Consider the following 24,023-nt stretch of genomic DNA (forward strand, 5'->3'; position numbering starts at 1 on the left):
AGTGGACAGTTGCCCAATAATCGACATGACAGTAGGGAGGTCATGATTGTGAACAACACCTTCTCCCCAGATCATCTCACTTCAACCCCTACCCCACCGGACGTCCCCCGGCGACCGGCCAAAGAAAGCTACTTCTCCTCGGTCGAGTCATCAGCGTATTACGTCGCCCCAGCGCCTACCGGCAAGGCGCAAGCCACCGGCAACAAGGCATCCTCGATCTACGAATACATCGAGCCCAAACACACGGATTATTACCTGGAACTGGTGGCGTGAAAAAGAGGTAGTTCACAGGTTCTCGCTCTAAAGCCAGGGAGCTTATGGGCTTCAAAACCCCTAAAATATGACAGTTTCTTTATAATTCATTTAGGTCTTTAGAGAGAGTGGATACAGCTTTATAAACACTCATTATAAGCCGTAGCACATAATTATGGGCCGTCTAGCTCATCTGGAGAACTGCACAGACCGTCTTGGCACTAGACTTTGTCGGCGATGAGGGAGTAAATCTGCATCCAGTTTACACGAGCATACATGACTGTGTTTGGATTTCATGACTTTTTGTACCTTTAACTCCGCTCTGCATTAAACCTCTCGACGAAGTGTAGCTTGTGGAAACGCTTAATGCTGTTAGCTTCTATACGCAAGTGACGGGAGTAAATTCGGCTTTGACTGGGTATGCTCTGTTACCGTATCCAAGATATTTTACTGTGACCGCGCCCTCTATTCACCTGTCTTCAGCACTGATCTCTATACACTGGATAGGCAGCTCAGCAGTAACTGTCCATGTGTGAATTGAAGTTACTGCACGGCCATCTTAGGATATTTAATACAATGCCCTCCAACTTCAGTCCAATCATTAAGTGCATTCTTGCACGGCGCTAAAGCCTGTGACTTGGAAAATACTATTGTATTGAAGAGCGTAAGATGGACGCGCAGTCGCTTCAATTCGCAGAGCAGAGCAGCTATCTAGTGTATAGAGATCAGTTGTATGGTCTGTAGCAACTGTGCCGTTGAAGAATAATGATACCCACACGTGGTATTTTTCTGGACACCTGGAGGCACTCTTTTGCCCCGGGAATGTGGGACTCGGGGTGGCACACGTGGGCTCTTAGCTGTCAATTTAATTCGGGTTAGCAAACAACATGCGTCACACTACGTCGTCTTAAAGTATTGGATTTGGCTCTCTTAGGTGTGAAATTGTCCAGGTAAACATTTTGGCTCTTCTGTCATCACAGGGATAATGAATTCATGTATCAAAGGCTGCCTGTAGTTCATTGAAAGGTTACACCAAAACGTATAAATTTTTGGCTCCCCATCAAGTTTGGTCCCAGATCTACCCTTATCAGCTCGACATCATTTTATTGATATGGATTTTTAAGAAGGAGGCTTTCGTAAGATATGGGGACCATTTCAAGACAGTGATGCATGGATTTTTTTATTGGTCTTTCTGTCGATATCTCGAGAACTAAAAGACGTATTCTTGTGTATATTTCAAAGTGGAGTACATTTCCATGTGAGCTTTCTGTCAGTGATTTCTGGATTGAAATTGTCACCCCGTGTCTTGTCTTTAAAAATGAAGAACGCAACGGAGTAACTTTTGCAACGCTTACGGATACATGACTCTATTTATATATGCATATGACACTATTTGCCCCTTCATGTGTCTTGTAGTTCAGTTTTTTTTACTCCAATGTAGTTTGAGTTTTTGTGTTAATTTAAGAAAACAATCCAATCGTAAACAGGTTAAATACTTCGATGGACACGATTCAAAATAGGAGTGCCAATTTATTGACATAACTTGCTATTTATATATATATGTATTGCATAACATGTGCCTTTCAAAGAAAACCAAACGTATACTTCATGCACAGTCTGTTTATATTATTCCGATTTTACACATTAGTATTTATATTAAATAACAGTTTTATACTAATTACAAACAAACCTTGATATCAAATAATACGATAGTTTAAAGAGTGTAAACTTTGGCTATTTTTTTTCTGTACAAGGTAGTTAAGTACCCGGATAAAGGAACACTAGGAAGTTATTACTTTGTGTACAAAATAAATCCAAGCTTTGTTTATTTTTTGATTAGATGCAAAGATGTTTTTTTTATGACCACACGTTTTTTTATGACCACACGTTGATCGCTTCATGGTGAATGGTTGCCGGGCACTGCGCATGGGAACGGTGGGTGGCGCTGTTCGGCCTATACTTGCGAGACCAGCGCGTGTCCAAAATCTGCTGGTGTCCGTTGCTGCACCAGTCCAGAGGACACGGCCGGCCTTCCGCGGTCGCGCGTGTTGTTCCCGGTCAAGTAATTGAGATCCAATCTCGACTGAATGTGAGAATGCCTGAGAGAAATTCACCTGAGCATGGACACGTGGCATGAAAAAAAGTAAACCGATTCCGGATTTCCCCATGGCACCTGTTTTATGCACAGTTTACAAGCCGTGTCTGTGTCATCGCCAGGAGACCGTAAAATGTCACTGTTGGAGTAAACATGTACTATCACTTTTCGACTTATTCATATTCCGCCCTGTACCATTTCGGCACCGAGTTTTTAGGCGAAGAGCTGCCCCGTCACTTACGAGACTTCCGGCTATACTGCTGGGGGCAAGGAAGGAGATATAGATACTTTGGGGGACTTCTAGAATCCCATGCATGACCACGAACAGCCGGTGTTGCACCTTGCACGAAATGCAAGTTATGTAGTCGCTAGAGATGACCCTAGTTCAGTTGTTCTTATCTGGGCTTCTACCGCAACTGGCTGCCGCGAGACAAGGACAGCTGCGCGTTGTGCCGCACTGCGGCAAGACCAGCGAGAGGTGAGCCCCTTGATCTAAAGCCGGCTCATTTACTCCATTCTCTCACCCCTTTGAATAATCTAGCAAATTTTTGGCATTAGGTATATGTTCAGAATCTCTTGCCCGATGGAAATCCGACACCTGAAGCAGCTGCGTCCGCTACAACTTGGGATTCGCCTTGAGCAGAAGCACCCCCTCATCAGTTGGTAAGAGCCATGTTGGTCGGGAGTGTTCTTTTTGTTGGTGGCGGCTCGACCGTAACACGTGCATTTCATAGGCGTTTGTGAACCAGTGAAGTATTAGCGCAGTTCCAACCAAAGGAGCTTCCGTTGCTAGGAGAATGGAGCCCTCTGTTGATCAAGCTCGGGGCTCATGAAGTGTTTCTTTCGAGCCTTCCCCGACCGACGTCACCTGCCATGGTCAGTAATCAGCTCTCCTTGTCTCGAGGCCTTCCGACCCCCAACCATCAGGTAGGCGTAGTCCGCGTCCTCTCGACTGTCGGCCCCATCTTTGGGGATCTCGGGATCATCCCCGGCCTCGTGGCGTTGCGAAATGTCCCCGCCCTCGCGACCGTTCCTCCCGGCGGGGCCAGGCCGCACTTTCCCGCTGCCATCCACGCCAGTGCCCCGGTCCTTAGTCCGATTCAAATCCACGGGGCCGTACTTCTCCCGGTACAGACGCATGAACGGGGAGTCCAAGCTGGAGCGGTCGGCCGAGTCGGTCTTCCAGCTTGGGTAGACGAACTTGATGCCGTACTTCTTGGCCCAGCGGGCGAAAATGTACTTTTCAGTCACAAAGAGATGGCCGCTGGTGAGTCGCTCCTCGCTCTTCATGTAATAGCCGCACTCGGTGCGCGTCCTGTTGCCCGAGTTACCATAATAATGGTAAGGCGTGGAATCATTCGGATGCTCCCTGGATACAAATGACAATAGAAACTGAAAACCAATCTTCGAGAAAAATTTGTTCCACAAACTGTCTAAAATTAAAACTCAATGTGAATGGAGTTACATAAAAACGTGATATCGTATGTTTTAACCGTAACATTTTAATACCAAAATCAACGTGGAAATTAAATTGAAAAATAATTCTTCGAGGGAAACGCGAGGAGGCGCACTATGATGTGAATCGCTTCTGCTCATCGACCGAGCATCCGTAGAACAACGCAGGCATTTAAGATTGCTGCTACTTAAAAATGGGCACTGAACAGACACGAAACTCGAGTTCTGTTCAGCCATTAGCAGTCACTAGAAACTATCATAATTTAAACAGACATTTTAATTGCTTGATTAATTGAATTCCAAGGCCTCACTTATCAACTCATTTAACATACGCTCAAAGACAACACTCGCCGTTATTAATGTGCCTTGTTTCGTTTTCTCCTTTTTTTTTCATTTATTTGCTTCCTGCTTTTAACTGCCGGTCCTTGAAGATGAAAAACCGCCTTTTGAGCGAGACATCGCCAGCTTTGAATCGTAACAAGACGAGACCGCCGTCATTTTATGAAGAGATGGATTATGCGTGGTTGACCTGTAATCAAATTCACCATGCACGAAACACAACTCAAGAATGTTTTCTATTTTGGGGCATACCGCTAAGGTATTTGTGGTTTCCAGGTTCAATTTCAACGCAGGGTAGTGCAGCATCGAGTCACATCCATCATCCTTAAGCTTTGCTTGCACACGACCGTGTACTTCTCAATTTCATAAGCAAAGCAGAAGTTGCCTTGGCAACACAGCACTGTGGGGACAAGACGAACCGGCGACGGGGGGAGGTTACGACGTGGCAAGCGCGAGTCGTGTAATGGAAGGCGCCCGGGGTTCCGATCGCTGACCTGGGCCCCAACGCTCGCAGTTGACTCCACACGGCCAGGACGCGTCAATAAAAAACAAGCCACGCTGGTGAAGTCAAATTACACAAGGCCGATCCCATGGAAACTATCGCATGGACCGCAAGCTGAGTAGAATTATCAATTCTGAGGAGGCCAGCTTGCCTAATGGCTCTAATAGTCGTTTCGTATTGACGGTCCCCACGATAGGCATTAAACCTGAGCAGATAAAAACCCCTAGGCCTTTCGCATTTCATGTTTCAAGGATTCCTGGAACAAGTGCACTTAGCACTGGAACAGGATGTCTAGAGATCGGAGCCGCATGCATTTTAGCTCATGCGAATATTGCACTTTCTTTTCCAATTTAGAACAGTTTTCTCCGGAGAAAACTTTAAGAAAACAATAACATACAGCATACATTTTCTCCGTATAGTCCACGGCAGGTTTGTTCATAATGTCGAGCAAGCTCAACAAAAGGTACAGTTCTTCCTTCCTCCACCTTGAGAGACCAGACTCTGCTCGTTCATGTTCTCGCAAGCTTAAGCTTTGTAGAGAGTGTCCGACAATAAATCTGGCTCTGACAGTGAAAGCAAAACTGAATGTGGTGTCTAAAAACCAGTCCAGCTTTAAACCATTTTCAACTTGTGTTTTTTAAATCGTTTTTAATACAGTTGATGACTAACTTACATGCAGTAGTCTCCGTAGACCATTCCGTACACGATGAGATCGTCACACATGTCTAAGGCTAGCAACATTGTGTGCCAGCCCGTCGTTAGCCACGTCTTGGCCTGAGTCCTGAGGTCAAAGGGCAGACAGAATATTCGGGTTATATCGAAGCCATGGTTTTCTTTTGGGCCACTGGGGCACTACAAAGAATAGCCTCATCCACTGTGCCGACATTTTGACCCAGTTTCCATCTGACTGTGCACAAAGCTGTCGCCAAGTTTCCTCAGTCGCTCTCTGGCACGGTATTTAAAATGGCAATGGCAGGCTTTGAGACGCTGCTGGGTGCAGTGTCCCAATTCAAGGAAAATTCTCCGCCAGGGGGAGGTGCACAAAAGTACACCCCACAGATTCTTTCGAAAAGAGGGGTCTGTTTGGGCCACAAAATGGTGGCATTGTGTCAGTTTGGCCCAGGATCATCTCTGTATATTCAGGGGCACCCATCTGAGGGCAAAGCAGACAAAAATGTGATTGAAAATTTGTCAGAAGAGCCCGAGGAAGGTAAGGGATGTCATTTGAAAAATGGCAGCTGAGAAGACTTGGGGACATTGACTTTTTGAGGGGTGAGTTTGTAAAAAAAATTCATTGGTTAACCTACTAACAATTGAAAATCAAATGAAATCTTAAGGACCAAACAAAACTTTTTTTTTTTTTTTTGGTTTGAAAGGCCTCAGTTGCCTGCCATGGGGCTCCAAACTTGGTTGATTTTACACTATTTTCAATGGAGCTTGAATTGGTTCAGTGGACCCTGCTGGCAACAGAAACACCGGTCTTTTTCACACTACTGCGCGTGCTCAGAACAACGCGCGCATGCTCAGAACTGGTTTTAAAAAAAGGACCGGTATGCAGGCCGCCACCAAGCGTTTCAAAGTATTCCATTGTGGGCAGAGCAAGCCGCGTGACACGCTCACCTTGTGATGCCCGTCTCGTTGTGGAACACCTCGTTGTTATACCGCATCATGGCCAGCGTGTGCATGTAGAAGGTGACGTTCTTGTAGAGCTGAGAGTAGTTCAGGATGAGCCGGTAGGCCGGGTTCTTGTAGACGTTGGTGGTGTATAGCCAGGCGATGACGATGTTCTCGCTCTTGGTGCGCTCGTGCATGAAGTGCGTCTTCTGGTTGCTGGGCTTGTTCTGGAAGGTGGGCCGGAAGTTGGTGTGGCCCACCACCCGGACGGTGGTGCGCCCCCCCACGTCGGCCTCGAAGCCCCGGGTCGGGGCGTCGTTCATCCGGATCACGCACTCCGCGGCGTCAATGGCCTTGCCCGCCCTCCTGCCCAGGAGCTGGCCCGAGCTGGTCACCAGTGCACACGTGTGGCATCGCAGTTCGAACGGCTGCGTTTAGAGAAATAGTAGTTCATCAATTCCGTGCGTGAACAAGAGGGGGCGCTCTGGTAATCAGCACCAAAGTCCCAAAACTACTTACAAAAGCAGAGGAGAAATGTAGCCCAGTGGTTAGGGTTCATGGATCATGATAAGAGGTTTGAATCCAATTGCTGACCATTAGCTGTAATCTATGACAAGTGGTTATGAATGGGCTCCAGCATTATACCCAGAAAGCAACCTACGATGGACTGGCATCCCACCGAAGAGGGAGTAAACTATACTTAATTGTGTTTGAGGTCAGTGGCGGTCGACCGTCAAGCCTGGCTCCTTCTCTAACACGGCCACTGCTGAGGGCGGGGGAGTACACTTACCTTGTGATCTGGCACCGATATGGGTACCATCATCTGCTGGCGGTGCCTCTGGAACGTCTCGTTCCGGGGGACCTTCCGCAAGAGATGGGGGTAGCACCGGGGGAATGGACAGGACAACGGGCCGCGGGCGAAGAAGGCCGCCCCGCCGCTGGACACGTCCGCCCCGGAGGAATCCACGTAGTAGTAGAAGAAGAAACAGATGAGGAATGAGTAGAATGAAGCAAAGAAGAGCATGCTACATGGACCCTGTGAGAGACACACACAAAAACCCCCAAATCTTGGATTACATTTGAAAAAAGGAAAAGCCCTGAAATCCTATTCCTGGCATTTATGGACGGGAGGCCCTGTCTTACGACTGATCTGTGACTATCCACAAACATAGACTTTCGTAAGAAATACATGTCCAAACACCAACTCCGTTTGATAAATGAAAAAGTTTGTTCCACGCAGTGTCATATCGGATTTCTGGTACAGCCGATACCCCAGCAAGCAGGCTCAGTGGCCGAGTTTTTTATGCCATCTGTTCTACTAAGTAGACTGCGATTTTGAAGCTTCCCTTACAAGTTCACGAGAAGTAACTTGCAAAACACAACTTATAAACACTAGAGTGCAGTGTTCCTAAATAATGAAAATTACATCGTTGCATTTTCAAGAAGTCGAGCATTAAAAATATCCATCACGATTTTTAGCAGTGTTGTAGTCGAGTTCATCAGATCCTTTCACAAGACTATGCAGTCATATTAGTAGGGTGAACAAATGAAAAGAAGAACGCTTGTGTCACGGTTCATTTAAATAGCTCGTGACTTGGCTTAGACATAATAACTTGCGCTGGACTTGCAATGGACCCAACTAAAGCACCGATTTACAGAAACACCAATCTAAAAATTATGAATTCTCAATACTTACGCAACTCCTCCCAGTGATTGGATTCTGGAAGCACATGCTAACGATTATTCCGCTGTTCCATGGAGTTGCAGGTATCGCGCTACTGCGCTCGTAATGCACCTCTGTCCGCCCTATGTACGGCATGCTCGGCTTCAACTAAAGACAGTCACTAAACAGTCGTCGTGGCCATTTTCTGGTAAGTGACGGAGCTGCATAATCAAAGTGAGAGGAGATTTCTTTCAGAAACTGTTAAATTTGTAAATGAAACCACATCATCGAGAAGATGATCCATCCTCAAAGCATCATCAACAGCCATTGACATTGCTGTGTATCATTTTAATCGAGATCAATAAAAAAAACCAGAAAAAAATCATTAAAAGGAAATATTGTATCAGGAAAATGCAAAGCATTCTTTAAAGGAACAGAAGTACAGACAATAATAATGAAGAAACAAACCACAGACAAAAAAACACAGCAACATAACAAGGTGATGTCTCTTATAGAATTAATGATTTACCGACCCAAGTCTGGTTCAAGTGTTTGCCGTAGCACTGGCAGTAAATATGACTCGTGTGAAAACGAATGATTGCATTTGACATGCTTTTAGAAAGAAACGTAGAAATGATGAGCTAAAAACTCGACCATGAGTCCCTTCACTTTCTAACCTACAAAATTCTCTCTAGAATAAAACGCCCGTCTTCCCTAGGGGCGCCGTACATACCACAATTTATACTGCACGCATGGCGTCACTCATGTTATCATGTGGCTGCCAAGTGGCGGTGCATTTTATACAGGAATTTGCGCAGCCGAGTCGATTAATTTGATGGCAATCTAAATGCATGCAATTCAGCCCCCTCCGGAATAAGTCTTTTTTTTTTCGGGAGAGATTGTCCAAAGGCCCCACTGGGGAACTAAATCATCAACCTCGCGCGCTCGCGCAAGCCGGATTGCGGTGCACGCACGCCGATCGAGGCGTCCCCCCCCATCACATAGTGAATGTGCACAGAGCGCCTGGGGTTATTTTAATTTTGCCCTTGCCGCTGGTGACACGCGTGTCTGAGCCCGCTAAGTAAAGTAATTCATACATTCATACGACATTAAGAGGGGACGAGGGGCCCTTCTAAAATCTCGGCTATATTACACGCCTAATTCGGAGGCACTGACATTGGGGAAATCTCGATGCAGGAGCGTCAAACAGTATGACACAAGGCCAAGAAATGTCTTTTGATTAAAATGTTTAAAAGGCATGAAATTGTTTTTTTTTGGGGGGGGGGTCGGTCAAGACGGATTCGCAGCCAACTAGAAATACGCAGAGGTGTTTATAGCATATAACGTCGGTAGTGCCGGTGTGATATGAAATTCCGACACGCATGGAATCTGGGTGTTATGGTGTAACTTTATGCCTGAGGCAGTCGCTGCTCCGTGTTTTAGGTCATGCACAAAATTGCTTTAATGGGCAGTGGCGTTAAACTGGGGAACATTTTGCACGTGCCACTTAAGGGCCACATCGGTCTCCGGAAGGGGCATTGAGTGGGTTCTGTCACAGGGGTCAGAAAACTCTGCTTTCAATTTTCCTTTTTTGTGACAAGTCATCTTAACTACACCACATCCCTCTATGACAAGTCAGTTCAAATTGACAAAAAAAGGTGAAGTTGACATGAAACGAAAATGATTGGAGTAAGAAGCAGTTACTAATGAACCGACCAAGCCAGCAAATATCCAGCAGACACTACATAAGAGCTAAACAGAGAGAAAAACTGAAGCATATACACAGCCTGGGGCAGGTGCCTCAAGGTGTCGAGTTTCACTGCACGATCATGGTTTGTTCTGTATTCAGACAGATTATATTACATACCATACATACACGTACCCGGGCTCCTTGGCAACAGCCGTGTATTAAAGTAAGCAGAGACGCCATGGTGAGTGGTCATAGTTACATCCCGGATGAAATTGTTTTGAATACCGACGTAACCGAGGGTAGCCACAGCATGCCACATTTGACAAAAATAGGTATCTTGACAAAAAAGACGGCGTTTGATTTTAAAAAGTTTTAATTGAAAGCCTTCTATCACATGAACGCTCAACTAAGCACTGAGTACAATTGGGCCGTTTTCCAATACTCAACTTCGTATCCGTCACGTCTCAGGCCAGGCTTCGTCTCCGAAACCAACCCCCGTTTGTGGGCCTGAAGCGTTTAAATTAAATTGAAATACTGCAATGTTTGGCTCCTTTGCATCTTACTTGATGTTTTGTGGCACAATCAGACTTACTATTTCGCTTACAACTGCAAAGTCAGGTAGTAAAAAAAAGTTGAAGCCTGAGACGGAGCCAAAGTCGAGTATTAGAAAAGGGGCCAAGCTCTATACGTCAGTCTAATATCCCAGCATGTAAAGAATGATAATTCCTCCTACTGGCATTTTAAGAGTCTAGGTACTAACATGCCTTTGAATTTATTTTTTCTTACTTTGAAAGTCACTGTCATCACAGCGTTAGTACTGTCCGCGAACAAAACTCGGTGAATGTCTTGAATATCTGTCAGTAATGTTCAGAGTTTACTCTCGGTGTTTAGGTAAATTTGTATTCGTTAAAACTTACTAGTGCAAAATTATTCTTTTTTCAAAATTATTGTGCACTTGCCAGCTGCCAAGCACTGTAGGTGTAGATACATGTACATTAGAGATAATAACAAAGAGAGATATCCAGAGAAAGCGTTTCCAGATTTCAAACACAAAACCTCACCAGTGTTACCTGAGCAAAACAAGACGTACATATTGAAATCATTTTGCTATTTTAAAACTCTCGGATCAGATAAAACTAAGCTAATACCTCCTCCGATGGAACGATACATCGGTACTCGCTTCAAAACACTTTCGTCAACACAGCACTTCTTATGATTTGTTAAGACATGAAGCTAGAAGGCCACTTGTAGCGACAGATCACGCTGGTAAAAAATATTATCTTCCGGACAAGCTATAGAGATTATGTGGGAGATACAAGAAAGTGGACCTCCAGTAGGAAACAGCGCGATCAAAATGGCTCGAAGAGCATATTTCCCTCAGGATCGGTGTAAGGAGCAGACGGATGATCCGTCGCAGTTGACGCCATCTCCCATAATTCCTCGCGGTCCGCCATCTCTGATTCTGGGCTGAGTCTTAATCGAGTTTGATGTGGCTATAAAGTTTCTGAGTGCTTTAAGTGCAGAGGAAAACCTTGGTCATAGAACAAAGTAACGTGTCTGAATATTCCAAAGCTAGAGTTAATGCATATGACGAGGGGTCACAGTTTAGCATTATCGCTGGTCAAGCTACATTTGCCCCTTTAGCAGAAAATGTACTCTGCCTCATCTGAGAGTTTGACGGGATAGCCTTGCTTTCGATTCAAGATGGCCGCTTCCTGTATTGGGCGAGATAAGTTACATGAGGTACGCTTGTGAACTCTTTCATGTGTAGGCAGGATTATAACGGTAAAACAACTGCACCAAACTCCCATTTACCTTCTATGGCCAGACAACAGACGTCGAGTTTGTTTCCTCCTGGTTTTGGCTGACTTACACAGAATGGTACCAGACGCCTCGTTCATCACTCCTTACCCCAAGCGCGTGAGACTGCACCAAGACCACACGGCTCCGTCTCGTGAAGTCTGACATTTCAAAGAATTACGGTTGAAAAAATCAGTGCGGAACGTGAATAAAACAAGCGCGGTATACCGTTGCAAACAGTACCGTATCTCCCCAATGCATGTTGACAAGGCGTGTAGATAGCATTCTTGAACCGAAAACCCACACAAGACCAGTCAAATTAGTGCTCCAGTTTGCTGCACAATCATCGCACACAACAAAAGATACGGATTCGTACTGTCATGAGATGCCTGGATTCTACAAAACTACATTTTTTACAATACAACTGCACTCAGGATTGATTAAAGGTTGGAAAAAATGGTGATACCGTGATCAAGTGAAAAATCAAGAGACAGGAGAATGAGCTAAGATTACTCATCGAGAGCTAGTATTAAGGAGTTGATTGAAGATCGCGTGGTAAGCCGATCTTGCTCGTGACCTTTGGAAGTTTGGTTCGCGGCTGCCATTCTGCCTGTTAGATTAACAAAGAAATGTTCGAAGCTACATATTTACCGTTTCATGAACTCGGACCTCAATCAACATTTTCTAATCAATGATCTTAAATGTTGATTACAGGAGGTCATCGTTTTGTTTCCAAATATTCCCGCGGAGGACCAAACTAAGCAACTCACAGACAACTTTTGGCGAGCGCGCAGCCACTCGCAGCACAGGCCACAAGCTGAGCCACTTTGCATGATCGCTGTTGTTTTTGCTAGGATTTTCGCTTCGTCTGACAGCTGTTTTGACTGAACATGGCTCAGCAGGCCGCCTGGGTCAGGAATTAATTTCTGGGCGCTCAAGACCGACACTTACACTGTTTAGCTATTCTTAATTACTTAAACTTTTTCTGTGACGTCACAACTTTGCTTAAAGCGTGGGATTTGGAAGACACGAATCTACAGTTATTGCTTCTAAACAATTACCGTAAAATTGTCATAGATCCATAGTTAAAATCTTAAAAATCTACAGTTACAGTAGACTCGAGTCGACGAAGAGGGTATCCTCACGTCCACCCATCTCCTCGCTTCGATCGCCAACGTGCGACCGGAGGATTGGGTTGGGTAAAGACAACATTACGTTTTGCTGCCGTGAGACTCGTTCTACTGGGCCTCGTAACAGCTACAGTTAAAGATTAAAGAGATACCGGGAACGCCCACACTCCGGCCTTATTATGTACGTTTGCCTTTCTCCATAGAAGATGACATAGGTTATCTCTCGTGTTTTCAAGATCAATGCTTTGTACAGCAAAATTTTCAACAAGGATTTGAATTTTCTCTTCACCTTTCAATAAGGAATCAATTTGATGTGTTTTGGCTGTTTTTCTGTGTCTACGTTTTGCCCACTCTTTTTTATAATGTTGGATTATAGCTTAATTGAATTAACACAAATTCGGGTATACATCTTGTAGTTGTTTTCCAGATCATACCAGCCTTGAGGTGACAGATCTGTCAGACTCGCTTCTCCCTGAGCACATATAATCTTGCTTGAAGAATTAGCCCGTAAATTTTCTTTGTATTGCTAACATTTGTAGCGCAATAAACAATTTTAGGTGGAAATGTGCGCTTTATAGAAATTCTTAAATAGCCCAATAGCCCATGGATATACACCCACACCCCCTGGGATTTACACCCATGCCCGTTTAGAATATAAGGCACCTTCACGAGTCTAACTTATCCCTGCGTAACCATTTCTTTGGTTTCGTACCTACATTTTGTTCTGAATTTTTTAATATGATATTTGCTTCTATGTTCTAACAATATTGTTCACACTACTTAAACTATAACCTATCCGACGCCATGAAGTTAATTTTCACGTCGAGTCAGGCTGAGCCTGACCCCATATAGGCACGTGTAATGAACGCACCTTACCGACACCGCAGATAATGCCAGAATTTTAATTTTAGTACTACCATCTGTCAGTGTATTTTGGGAGTTGAAGTCAGTTTACATTTCGCTGGAATGCTCCCTTTTTCACAACGGCTCACTGCGACACTTGAAGTGTCCAGAATGTTACGGTGTGATGTTTCGGACGTGTGCTTGAAGTCGCTTGTTACTAATTTTATTACTTATTCCCTTTCTGACTTTCCTGCGATTCCTTCCATCATGACACAGAGCTTCTTCCACTCTTCCACCTACGGCTATTATACTATAAACACTGTGTGGTCGATTTATTACCCCACAAGTATCAACAAATATGATCAATTATCTAGAAATTGGAGGGGAAAGTGAGATCATTCTGACTGTTTTGCTTCACATTATACACTCACTGTTGTTTAAAATGCGTCAATTTGGTTTTCATCGACATGTTCTGTCTTTTAGGAATCTTTCCCATTTTCCTAAGTACAATGGCCATACAGAGGTAATCACCCACCTTAGATACCTTCCACCAGCTCACGATGCACCGGTGCTGCTCTCTCCCTCAGAGACAAGGATATTAACGTTACATCAAGTGACGCTGAGATGGTGACGCCCAAGACGTGACTAACCCGGTGATTTCACTTTTTATGAGCCGTCATTATTTCACCTTTATGGCCTGCATTTCACCCGTTCCTTGATTTATACGGCTTCGCTCACACCAAAATGCACGTCACGGCGACGAACACGATATAGTGTTGTGCTGTCCTGGCTGTTTTGTTTATTCAGCGTATGAGAGGCCAAAGGATGAGTGCGCCCGCGATGCAGGGTCGCCAGGATTTCGCCAGACATCAATAAGAGTCTAGAAGAGGCGGTAGAGTCAAGTCACAGTGAAAAAAATGTCTGCCAAGCCCCCCTGGCAGTGACCGGCTGACCCATCTTCTTGTCTCGCCCGCTCTTGGCTGGAAATGTCCATCTCGACCCGGTGATGTTTACATCGATCATGCATTCGCTGTCTCCATCATTCCAGCCTCTTTGAGGGGTTGTCAACGCTGACCTGCAACTTACCTCGTCCGCTGCATGAAGAATTCAAACGATCCTGCCGTGTGATTTGCCGCATGCAAGTAGATCTAGGTCAGCTGTATGGTGCGTGTGGTGTGTTTATGCGCACGGCGCACCGCACCAAGCCCGATCCGAAGGGGGGAGGGGTTGGGGACACGACAGAAAATAGGCTAACTGCAGCTGAATTGCGCCCGTGGTCGACTGACTTTTCTTGAAGATGGCGGTGTTGCGAGTTTGTTCGCTTGCCCAGTCCGAACTCTGAAGGGATATATCAATGGACAAGAATACTCGGACGACTTCTCACCGGCTTGTTGAAAAAAAAAAGCAAGCATCTTTTTTTTTTCTCCCATGTGTGATAGGTGCCCTTACGAAGGTCTCTGTCATCGAGTACTCGTTGTGATCGGCTCGCCCCGAGGACTTGGTCCGAAGAACTGTGCACGTAGCAGCTCTGTGATGGAAATTATCGCCGGCTTTTATTTACCTGTCGACCTCTCTCGGTGGACCGTGCAGCACTTTGCTCCCCTGGGCCAGCGAAGGGAGAGATGGAAAAGAAAGGAAAACACACTCGCCCGCATCCCGAATGATGACATGCATAACGAGCAAGATAATTCTCATAAGCTATTTTTTGTTTAAAGGCTAGGTGATTATTCATAAACAGTGTGCGTGGGCACTCACATCAAATCACCAGCGAACCCGCAAGCAATCACATTGACAATCGTGCAATAGTTAAGAGTAGAGCGCGATTTTTGTTTACGAAACTCTATCGCACGCTCACAGAAACTTTCGGAGTTCATGAAAATGCCAAATCTGTTGATCGTTAGTCAATGTACATGTACGTACATCCTGTGCGTGTGCCAGTGCTAAATTGTGTAAGCAAAACAGCTACTCAATGAGGATTCGAAGAAATCAAGTTATGGAGTTCGATCGAAGAAACAAGTGCCCTTAACAGCGTTTCAGAGCACCTCCGTGAAAGACAGATTTATGTTTATAATTTATTAGGTGGGTTCTGCATAATGAAAAGTCATCAAAGCAATCCCCACTGTTTGTTGTACGAAGAGATCCGCGTCATTGCAATAATTCGGACGCCGTCATCGACATCCCCTTCTCCGAGATAGAGATCGCCCGCGGGCCTTCCAGGGATGAATCACTCGTGTCGCCACCGACTCATCCTGGCAATTTCGCCCAAATATTAGCGATCATCATGATCCCGACTGTTGCATGTTGTCCTTCGAAGGGAAAAATTATAGGTGAGAGGATAGTTGGCATTCTACTGTTCATGTAGGGAGCGGAGTTAAGACGACGCCAAACAATTTTGCGAATCATAATATTCCGGAGATGGTTGTTATTTCTCGACGTACACCTGCGCTAGAATTATTCACCCGAAGCAAAGAGCTTCAGCAGTACAGTAATTCGACCCCCTGGAAAAATAACACCGGCTTGAAGTCACGATGTCTACGGTACAGCACAGGACAATGGCTGCCATTTTAACACACAACGTATATAGATGAAAGAAAAAAAAGATATTTTTTTCTCACGATTCAACATGCTGTCCCTTGTTGTTAAACCAGATATATCACATGATTGTAAAAAACAAATTCTACATGTCAATATTTCCTTGCCCTGGGGACGGGGATCGGGTATTCCGACATCTCCTCGCTGGCGCCGCTACGAAAACGTCGCCACAGGCCCACAGCATACTGCACCGGAAGACCTCCCGTCTAGCCGGTGTATAAGGTAATTTGGTCCCCCTGTCTAACTAAGAAATGTGCGCATCTGGTCAATATATTCCCAAAACCTCACAAGTCTTGCATCCAGACTACGCTTTACTTTATTTCAACTGCATATTTACGCGCAGCATCTGGACGGAATTGACTTATCAGAAAAAAAATTAGGCCCCTTTCTTGAGGACTGAATTCACCACAAAACATATAAAAAAAAACAAATAAAAAAAAAACCCAAACGTGTGGCAAAACACGGATGGGCTAAATTACCCGGAAAGGACGGGATAACGTGGAGGGAGACAGAGTGAATTGGGCTGAGGAGCATTTTTATCCAGCTAATTTTTACTGTACGTCCCCCAGACAGTTTTACGAAGGGACATAATTGTTGGCCTACACCGGGAGCGTGGGGAGATTTAATTTTAAACCATATAACCCGTGACGACTCGCGATATCAATAGCACTTCGATCCAGCGATTTCTTTTTTTTTCTTTTGAGCAGGACAGGGACAAATCCTTCGTCGGGCACATTACCCCCTCGGGCTGGGTTCGCACCGCTTCTTCGTGGGCTTTTCTAAGCTAGCAGTTCCGTCGCTGAGCCTCAGACACGGATTGGAAAATGTCATCGCGGGCTTGGAGTGGGTGTACAGTTATACCCAGCGGCGCGCACGTCCGTCTGCAGGTGAGGTTTACAGTGGGATCCATTATGGATGTCCACTCGAAGAAATTACACCGCATTTTTTTTCGCGAACCAGGCTGGCTTCGATTTGGGTTTTCTGCTCTGGGGCCTTTCACGGAATTCGGACGGCATTCCAAGACAAATAGATATTGCGATACGAGAACGGGCTAGGATGTCGTGCCGTTGTTTATGCTCACATATACCCGGAAGGGAAATCGTATCATTTTGAGAAGGCAAATTATCTCCAGGAAAGCTAGAAATTTAGATGTAAAAGACTGAACCAGTCTATGATGGAGTCTTTCAACGAAATGAATATCTTGAGTCACATAATTACGGGAATGATAGCGACAGAGGAAAATTCCGAGCGTTGTCAAATGCACCCGTTCATGAAGAAGAATCCCACCTCACAGTGCGATTGAAGAAAATTGAAGTTGAAATTGCGATTGAAGTTCCTGCGGATCACCGATATAATTTTCACACTCTCGTCGGTTGGAAATTTATCGCACCTATTACTTCAGTTTTCATCACGATGCACCCGTGGGTCCGGGCATATTAAGTTTCGCCGTAATCGGAACCCGTCGCGGTGCGCACGCGGCGCAAGAGCCCAGGGTACCGCGGGCTCTACCTTCAGACTCTCACCCACAAGCGGAAGAATTTTACCATCCAACGCCCCCTTCCTTTCACGACCACCTCCGCGTATCATGCCAGACCCGTGCCGTGGTTAATGTACCACCGACATGTGCCCACTCGCCGGCGACATTGCTGAATCGGAAATGAAATTTAAGCGCCCAGCGGTCTGACAAGGCAGGCGATAGACGGCGCAGGAATATATAGAGAAATGTATTACGTGTAGAACATTTAAGAATATTTCGGCATATTCGAAGATGAGATCTTGTGTGCAATACAGATCATAATAAAATGATGACGTGATTGACTAGACATTCGTATAATGATTTACGCTTGCTGTTTCGGCGACTATGCATTACATTAGACCTGTGCACAGCCAGTCGACCTCAGGATCATGACCAATCAGTGAGCGTCTATTATGGATTCTTCGACAGGCCGAATCACGTGATTGGGGACACAGGGCGGAACAAGTCCATCTGTACATGCAGATGGATTTGTTCCGCCCTGTGATGTTGTTCGTCTATTTTGACAATTGCTATGAGTGCAGGCATAAACCTACTCAATTCACACAAGATCACTGTTCACAAACCGATCCGATTGAATTTCTCTCAGTGGTAAAAGTAAAGATTACAGAAACATTTTGGAATAATTCAATCCTTTGTATCCTTCCAGTGGAGGGCACTCTGGGAAATTAGAAATTCCCAACGAACAAAACAAAACAATAAACAAAAAACAATAAGACCAAGAACAATAACAACAACACAAACTCACAAACACAACAAAACGAAGAAAATCTATGCAGGACAAAACTTCCTTAAAATATTGACTAATCAATAAATCAAGAAGTAATGTCTGGTGTGGAAACCCGGGAACACTGTCATATTATAATGTACCACTCTTTTAATCGCTCATTCAATTTTCATTTCAAATCACTGAGATGGCCTATCCCACACAGGGGAACAAATTAGGAATGTGGAAACACTGGTGTGATTTGGTTTAATATATTCACATAAATTATATCCTCAAATGTTGTAGGCCGCGGAAACGGGGCGACAGAACTGGCGCAAACGTAAATTTGGCAATGCCATTAGGAAAATAGTCAGCCTCTTAGCTATAATCATGCCGGTGGGCTGAATATCCGACACGCACCGGAAAGTATTAAGCGTAGCGCCGCGTTTGAGCCCAGTCGGCTTACGGATAACGAAATTAAACTTCATCGCCGGAATGCATTGACAATTCTGCATAACTATGCGACCTGCATTCAGTGGCGTATCCAACAGGGGGGGCAGCTTATCGCCCCCTGACGGAGTTTTAATTTAATTAATTCACCTTTTTGGCAAAAAAATTACTTCACCAGTAGGGAAGAAAGCAATCGGTATATTTATTTCTCAAAATATTAGCACCAAAACCATAAGAAAACAACATCAGCAAATAAAAGCAAGGATGTCGGGACAGTGAGTAAGGCTTTTGAGATTTTGTCTCCCCTAACATCGTGTAGAATGAGCCCGAAGCCGCATTCACTTTTGAATTTGCCCCGTTGGCAATAGAAGCTGGATACGCCGGTGACTATGAGGCATCTCGTGCGCCGGGCGCATAATTTTTTAAGCTCCGTACAAAAATCGAATAATTCTTATTACGTGCGGCTGGCTGCATTATCGCTGTATAATAGCATGTATTTACTCAAGCTAGCTACAGTTGCGCGGAATTCATATGAGATTATGAATTCCCATCAACGATACCGAATACAAGTTGAATATTTGCAAGATTTAAGATATGATTCCACGGCTTTATTCAATAAGTGTTTCTGAGAGCGAGAGGAAAGCTGTAAACCTCATGGGAATCAGTCTGAGTACAGGCTGTAAATAAGTGCATAAAATGGCTGAGAATTAAAATCTACTCGTTTTCAATATTTCCTATATTCTGTTTTTAATTTGATAAATAATATTGCCTTTCTTTGTTTTAGTTTTTTGGTTTTTTTTCTTTTCGTTTTTGTCCTCTACCTTTGGCGGCTTTGTTTTGTTCATTTGTCCTTCGGGGAAACACAAGTAAAATTGAAATTGGAAAAAAAAAATCGCGAGCCAGAAATATAGTGTTTTAATTGAGCAGTCACTTTTTCCTAATAACATTTCCAGTGTCGCAGTCACCGTTTCTTACATGACATTTGCTTTGCGCTTGACTCTGAATGGGGTGTCGAAATAATGCTGGTAAATATATGCCATTACTACGAACCCAAAGAGAGAAACTCAAGCTGTACCGCTCCTGATCAGATAAGAGAACTATCTTGATTTCTTGAAATCGTGATTTCACTGCTGCTGAGACGTCTGTGCCACTCCGTCTCCGTATACGTCATCTGAGGTCAGAGGTCAGCCTCGATTGAACTTCTATTGACAGAGAACGAGGCAGCGAGAGGGAGAAATTTCCATTCTCTCGTCACGTGCGCAAGAGTGCCATGAACGGTTCCCCCCCCCCAGCATGTCAGAAAACGATTACACGGTAGTGACGATTAGAATATCTGACTGAACTCCGGAACGCATTAGCGTACATCAGCCAAGAAGAAGGTCAGTTCATTGCAGAAGACGATGAGGCTGAATTTTGTCCCAGCCCGTTCCGAGTGAAAAATGGGGCAGTGCGTCTAGGCCTAATTTGCGTTGATTTTTAAAGGGTTGTATATGGACAAAACCCACGAGGAATCTTTCGTTGAAAAAAAATAATTTTGGTGGATTTGAGTTACAAAGTATGAGCCAATTCGCGGTAACTACACGACTCGTGGGATAAGATTAAGTATCTTACTATTTAAAAACGACGCCAATCTTTGCCTTCAAGGAATTGCATTGTCAAATAAAATGCGACAGTTTTAATACCAACACGTCGCATCGAGTCCGCTCATTAATCGCCCAGGCAAAAGCTAGTCCCAGTTCAACTGGCGGTCGCGTTAAGCACAGTTATCCGCGGCTTTTGTTTTATTTCATGTTAGATTTTTTTTTATCCCCTTATGCAGTGATGCCTTTTTTTTTCTATTCAGCATTCACATAAGGCAAGCGGCATCTCAGAAGATAGATATCGTTTCCGTTCTGTCTCTTTCGCTGGTTCGTTCTCTCTGTCTCCTTCCCTCGAAGACATTTATATTTACGTTGGCGAACCCTGTCGATTATCATGCAGGCTCGCATGTTGACTGAGTGAATAAAGCCTCGGTGCGGGGAGGCCTCTTTGATTCGTAAATCTGTGAATAAATAACTTCCAACACTGTCTTAAAACGGTCCTCAACTTTCCTTTAAATTAAACAGAGCAGGTCATACACACGAAAAAAAGGTTTAGAATTAGCAGGGGGTAAAACTAAAAGCTCATGAATATTGATATAGACACTGAAGTATTTTGTACTAAATTGAAGTGAAGAGAATTTGATATGACGACAAGTTAAAAAGACTCCCACGGAAAAGAGACGAATAAAGATGAATTCTAATATCAACAAAGTGGTTTCGACTTGCAGACTCTGGGTTAAATCAGCTCCATTACAGTCACTGTAAAGTAATTTTCGTCAATTATTTTGGGTAAGAAATCATTTTCGGCTTGACAAAACATTATCATTACTTTCTGCATAATAAGTTCAACGTTAAAATGACCCAGCGTTCGGCCTTGTGCTTTGTTTCTTGCCTCGTACTTTCAGTTCGTGTATTCAGATTTTATTCATGCTGCCTTGCGGCATGTATTTAATGTTAAGTCTGTATAGATCAATTGCTCCCCGGTGTAACTGCAGGTAATTAAAAAAAAAACATAAAAAAAAGATGATCCCTATAATATGTAATATGTCATGGCAGATGCGCAGAATTCCACAGAGAATTCGGTGCACTATCAATGGACGTATCTCATTTCGATCGCAGAAATTATGCGTCACATTTTCCACAGATTGACACGGCAACGTACGTATTCAGCAAGGTGCACATACAGGACATGTCTCGTTTCATGTCAAAACCAGTCAGAATTCAAGGCGACCTTTGCTGACGACAATTCGAAACTCGAGCCATCTATCATTGACCACTTTGGGTGTCGCATAAATTTAAGAATCACACTCGGCATCGATCATGCAATTAGAATGACCCCAAGGCCTTTAAAAACTACTTGCTCGTCGAGTCATGTATTGAAACAATAGGTTCCACTACTCAGTGGTCAAAAAAGGCCCTGTGAAGAAATAAACAAAAGTGAAACCAGGATGTAATACTCTCGTGTGCGTAATTCATAGCTACCATCACTTCAACACCAATATTCAGCATAACTGAAATCTTTAGCGAGACCCTTTTTTTCCAGGCATATACTTTCAATCTTTCCGACTTCAAGGAAATCTTCTATTGATCAAGAAATTGAATAAACATATCAACACAATCTTGTACATTCATCGTCTAATGATGCATGTCACCCCAAACCACTGTCACTTAAACACCGTGCGTGTCACAGTTGGGATATGAAACAGGCACACCAATCTTACCTTTGCCTGCATTACAGACCTGACCATCCCGAAGGTGAAAGCTTCGCTCCCGTCAGCGTTGCTTTGTGGAGTCCTATCTCAAAGCAGATGTCCGTTTCCATCACATTCTTTGAGACACAGGGTCACGAGAAGCAGTGTTCTGGTCGAATCTGATTTGGTCTGCAGAGCAGACATAAAGTGGGGAAAATGCTTAAGAAAAGTTCAGAGGCGCAACCGTCCTGCCCATTTACTCACAATAATGGCTCTTGCCCGGCACAAGGGGGACGACAACCGCGGGTAGCCTCAACTCAATCATTGGAACCTCTCACCAAGTTCATCCGGTAGGCCGGCCCTCGCGGGACTTCTTAAAACGCAGCGCTATATCATCAGGACGATGATGATTATGGGCGATATAATATGAAAGGCCCCGTGTTCGTCTGGCCGGCGTCCGGTTGCCTCAGTACATATAAAAAAATCGCATTACCGGTGAGCAGAACTCGGCATTTAGTCCTCCGGGACAGCTTCGTCAGATTTCATCGTTGGGATCTTGAAGCTGACTTCGCAATTACTGGATTTTTAAACCTGTGATTGGGCAGCCTGCACCGTCTGTGTACAGCCTCATACGCGGTTCACTCCGGTGACAAGCGGTCATGTTCTCATCGGCGGGCGGTGAGCCGACATCAGTGGGCCCCGTCCGTCCAGTCAAAATCAATGTCGTATCGCCAGCATCGCAATATCGACGGACGTCGGCGCATGTCACTGGGCGCAGGTGTGCCAACACACCGCCTGGTCTTTACATAATACCACTCACCAAGCTTCACAAACGGGGGGAGGGGGTGGAACTACGACCGAAACAACATCGATCTGCCAATAACCTTCCAGCTTCCTCCAACCTTTGACCTACGTCTGAACATCACCTGCAGTAGCCTAATTATATGAAAACGCAGCCGGCGTGGGACGATGCGTGTAGTGGAAAATGCCATACTTTTATTTCCGGAAGTGAATAAAACATAAGACAAACCCACGCTGGGAATGATTCGATTTAAGCAACACCGACTCAGCGACACAACCGGGTTGAGCGGCTTATACAAAGAGGCGTTGAGGAGAATAATCGATTCCGGGGATTTTTTGTGCCCATTTTAAACCCCCACAAAGAGGGCGACAATGGACACAACGCACCAGGAGGGGCAATCGATTTGGGTCTTAAAAATTCAACATGTTTGCATTGTTGATGCCAGGTACCCCAGGTTCATTAAAGCATTGTAAGTAACAAGTGTCCGCACAATGTCTTTTGTCCTCAACTGAAAGAGAAACAGTTTGCCTCAAATGAAGCGGTTGCCAACAGCCCTACCATAAGACTCCTTATGGTCATGCCATCTACATGAAGCTGTCGAATTTCACGGATCTTTTCGGAAGATTCCCCCAAACGTTCAATACTGCCACGAATGGCCTTGTCTTAAAAAAAAAATAATAATAATAATAAATAAATAAAATAAAAATAAACAAGTGCAACATTTCTGTAAAGGAATTTGACACCAACGTTGATTAAATAATTCATTTACATTTCGTTATAATCAAATTATTGTAACAAAAATCATTTGGATGTAGAACCAATGAATGAATTTACAGGATAAAAGTATGGAAACGGGAGACTGTAGTCTATTTAGAGATAAGGCAGACCGCCGCCTCTCCCCCTAAAAAATAGGAACAAACAACGGTAGCGCAAAACTCGCATCACTAGAGGAAAAGTGATCTCTTAAATGTGACCATCAAATGAGTCCCATAGTGAATGCCACAGCTCAACCACTCAGAATAAAATGACGTGTGCAGTCGGCCTCTAACATTCCTGTGTCAACATTTCGACGACTGGGCTACTTGCTGTTTATGTGTCGTGGTTTGTTGGCATAGTTTGCATTGTGAAATTTCATATTTTATTTTTACCTGACTAATATTGTAGACGGCGAGGTAAGAACAGGTTCATTCCAAAAAAAATTCAACCAAACATAAATCGTGGCAACGACTTTCATTGACGTGTCTAACATTTTACAGAGAAGAAGCATTTGCGGGTTAAACATGAA

General features: G+C 44.4%; 2 protein-coding genes across 6 annotated transcripts in view; one reads left to right on the forward strand and one right to left on the reverse strand.

The window, feature by feature from the left end:
* LOC110977685 (uncharacterized) overlaps positions 1 to 2,099 on the forward strand; it is a 22,500-nt gene extending 20,401 nt beyond the window's left edge. The window contains exon 7 of the mRNA XM_022232000.2: positions 3 to 2,099. The gene's annotated coding sequence lies outside the window, so the exon portion shown is untranslated. The remainder of the gene's footprint in view (positions 1 to 2) is intronic.
* LOC110977684 (alpha-N-acetyl-neuraminyl-2,3-beta-galactosyl-1,3-N-acetyl-galactosaminide alpha-2,6-sialyltransferase-like) lies at positions 1,746 to 23,014 on the reverse strand. Of its 5 annotated transcripts, XM_087144013.1 has the most exons (8): positions 13,919 to 15,834; positions 11,426 to 11,571; positions 10,759 to 11,325; positions 7,954 to 8,141; positions 7,048 to 7,293; positions 6,264 to 6,685; positions 5,317 to 5,424; positions 1,746 to 3,716 (listed from the first exon to the last, which is right to left on the reverse strand). In XM_087144013.1, exons 4-8 carry the CDS (start codon positions 8,074 to 8,076, stop codon positions 3,212 to 3,214), a joined length of 1,404 nt encoding a protein of 467 aa, XP_087000139.1. In that variant the 5' UTR covers positions 8,077 to 8,141; positions 10,759 to 11,325; positions 11,426 to 11,571; positions 13,919 to 15,834; the 3' UTR covers positions 1,746 to 3,211. The 5 variants fall into 5 exon arrangements, with proteins under 5 accessions (XP_087000139.1, XP_022087687.2, XP_087000140.1 ...); XM_022231995.2 differs by lacking the exon at positions 11,426 to 11,571; XM_087144014.1 differs by lacking the exon at positions 10,759 to 11,325.
* Positions 23,015 to 24,023: the final 1,009 nt, after the last annotated feature.

This window comes from Acanthaster planci, linkage group LG12 (assembly GCF_054643075.1).
Source record: "Acanthaster planci isolate LZ-2023a linkage group LG12, COTS_SCS, whole genome shotgun sequence".
Lineage (NCBI taxonomy): Eukaryota > Metazoa > Echinodermata > Asteroidea > Valvatida > Acanthasteridae > Acanthaster > Acanthaster planci.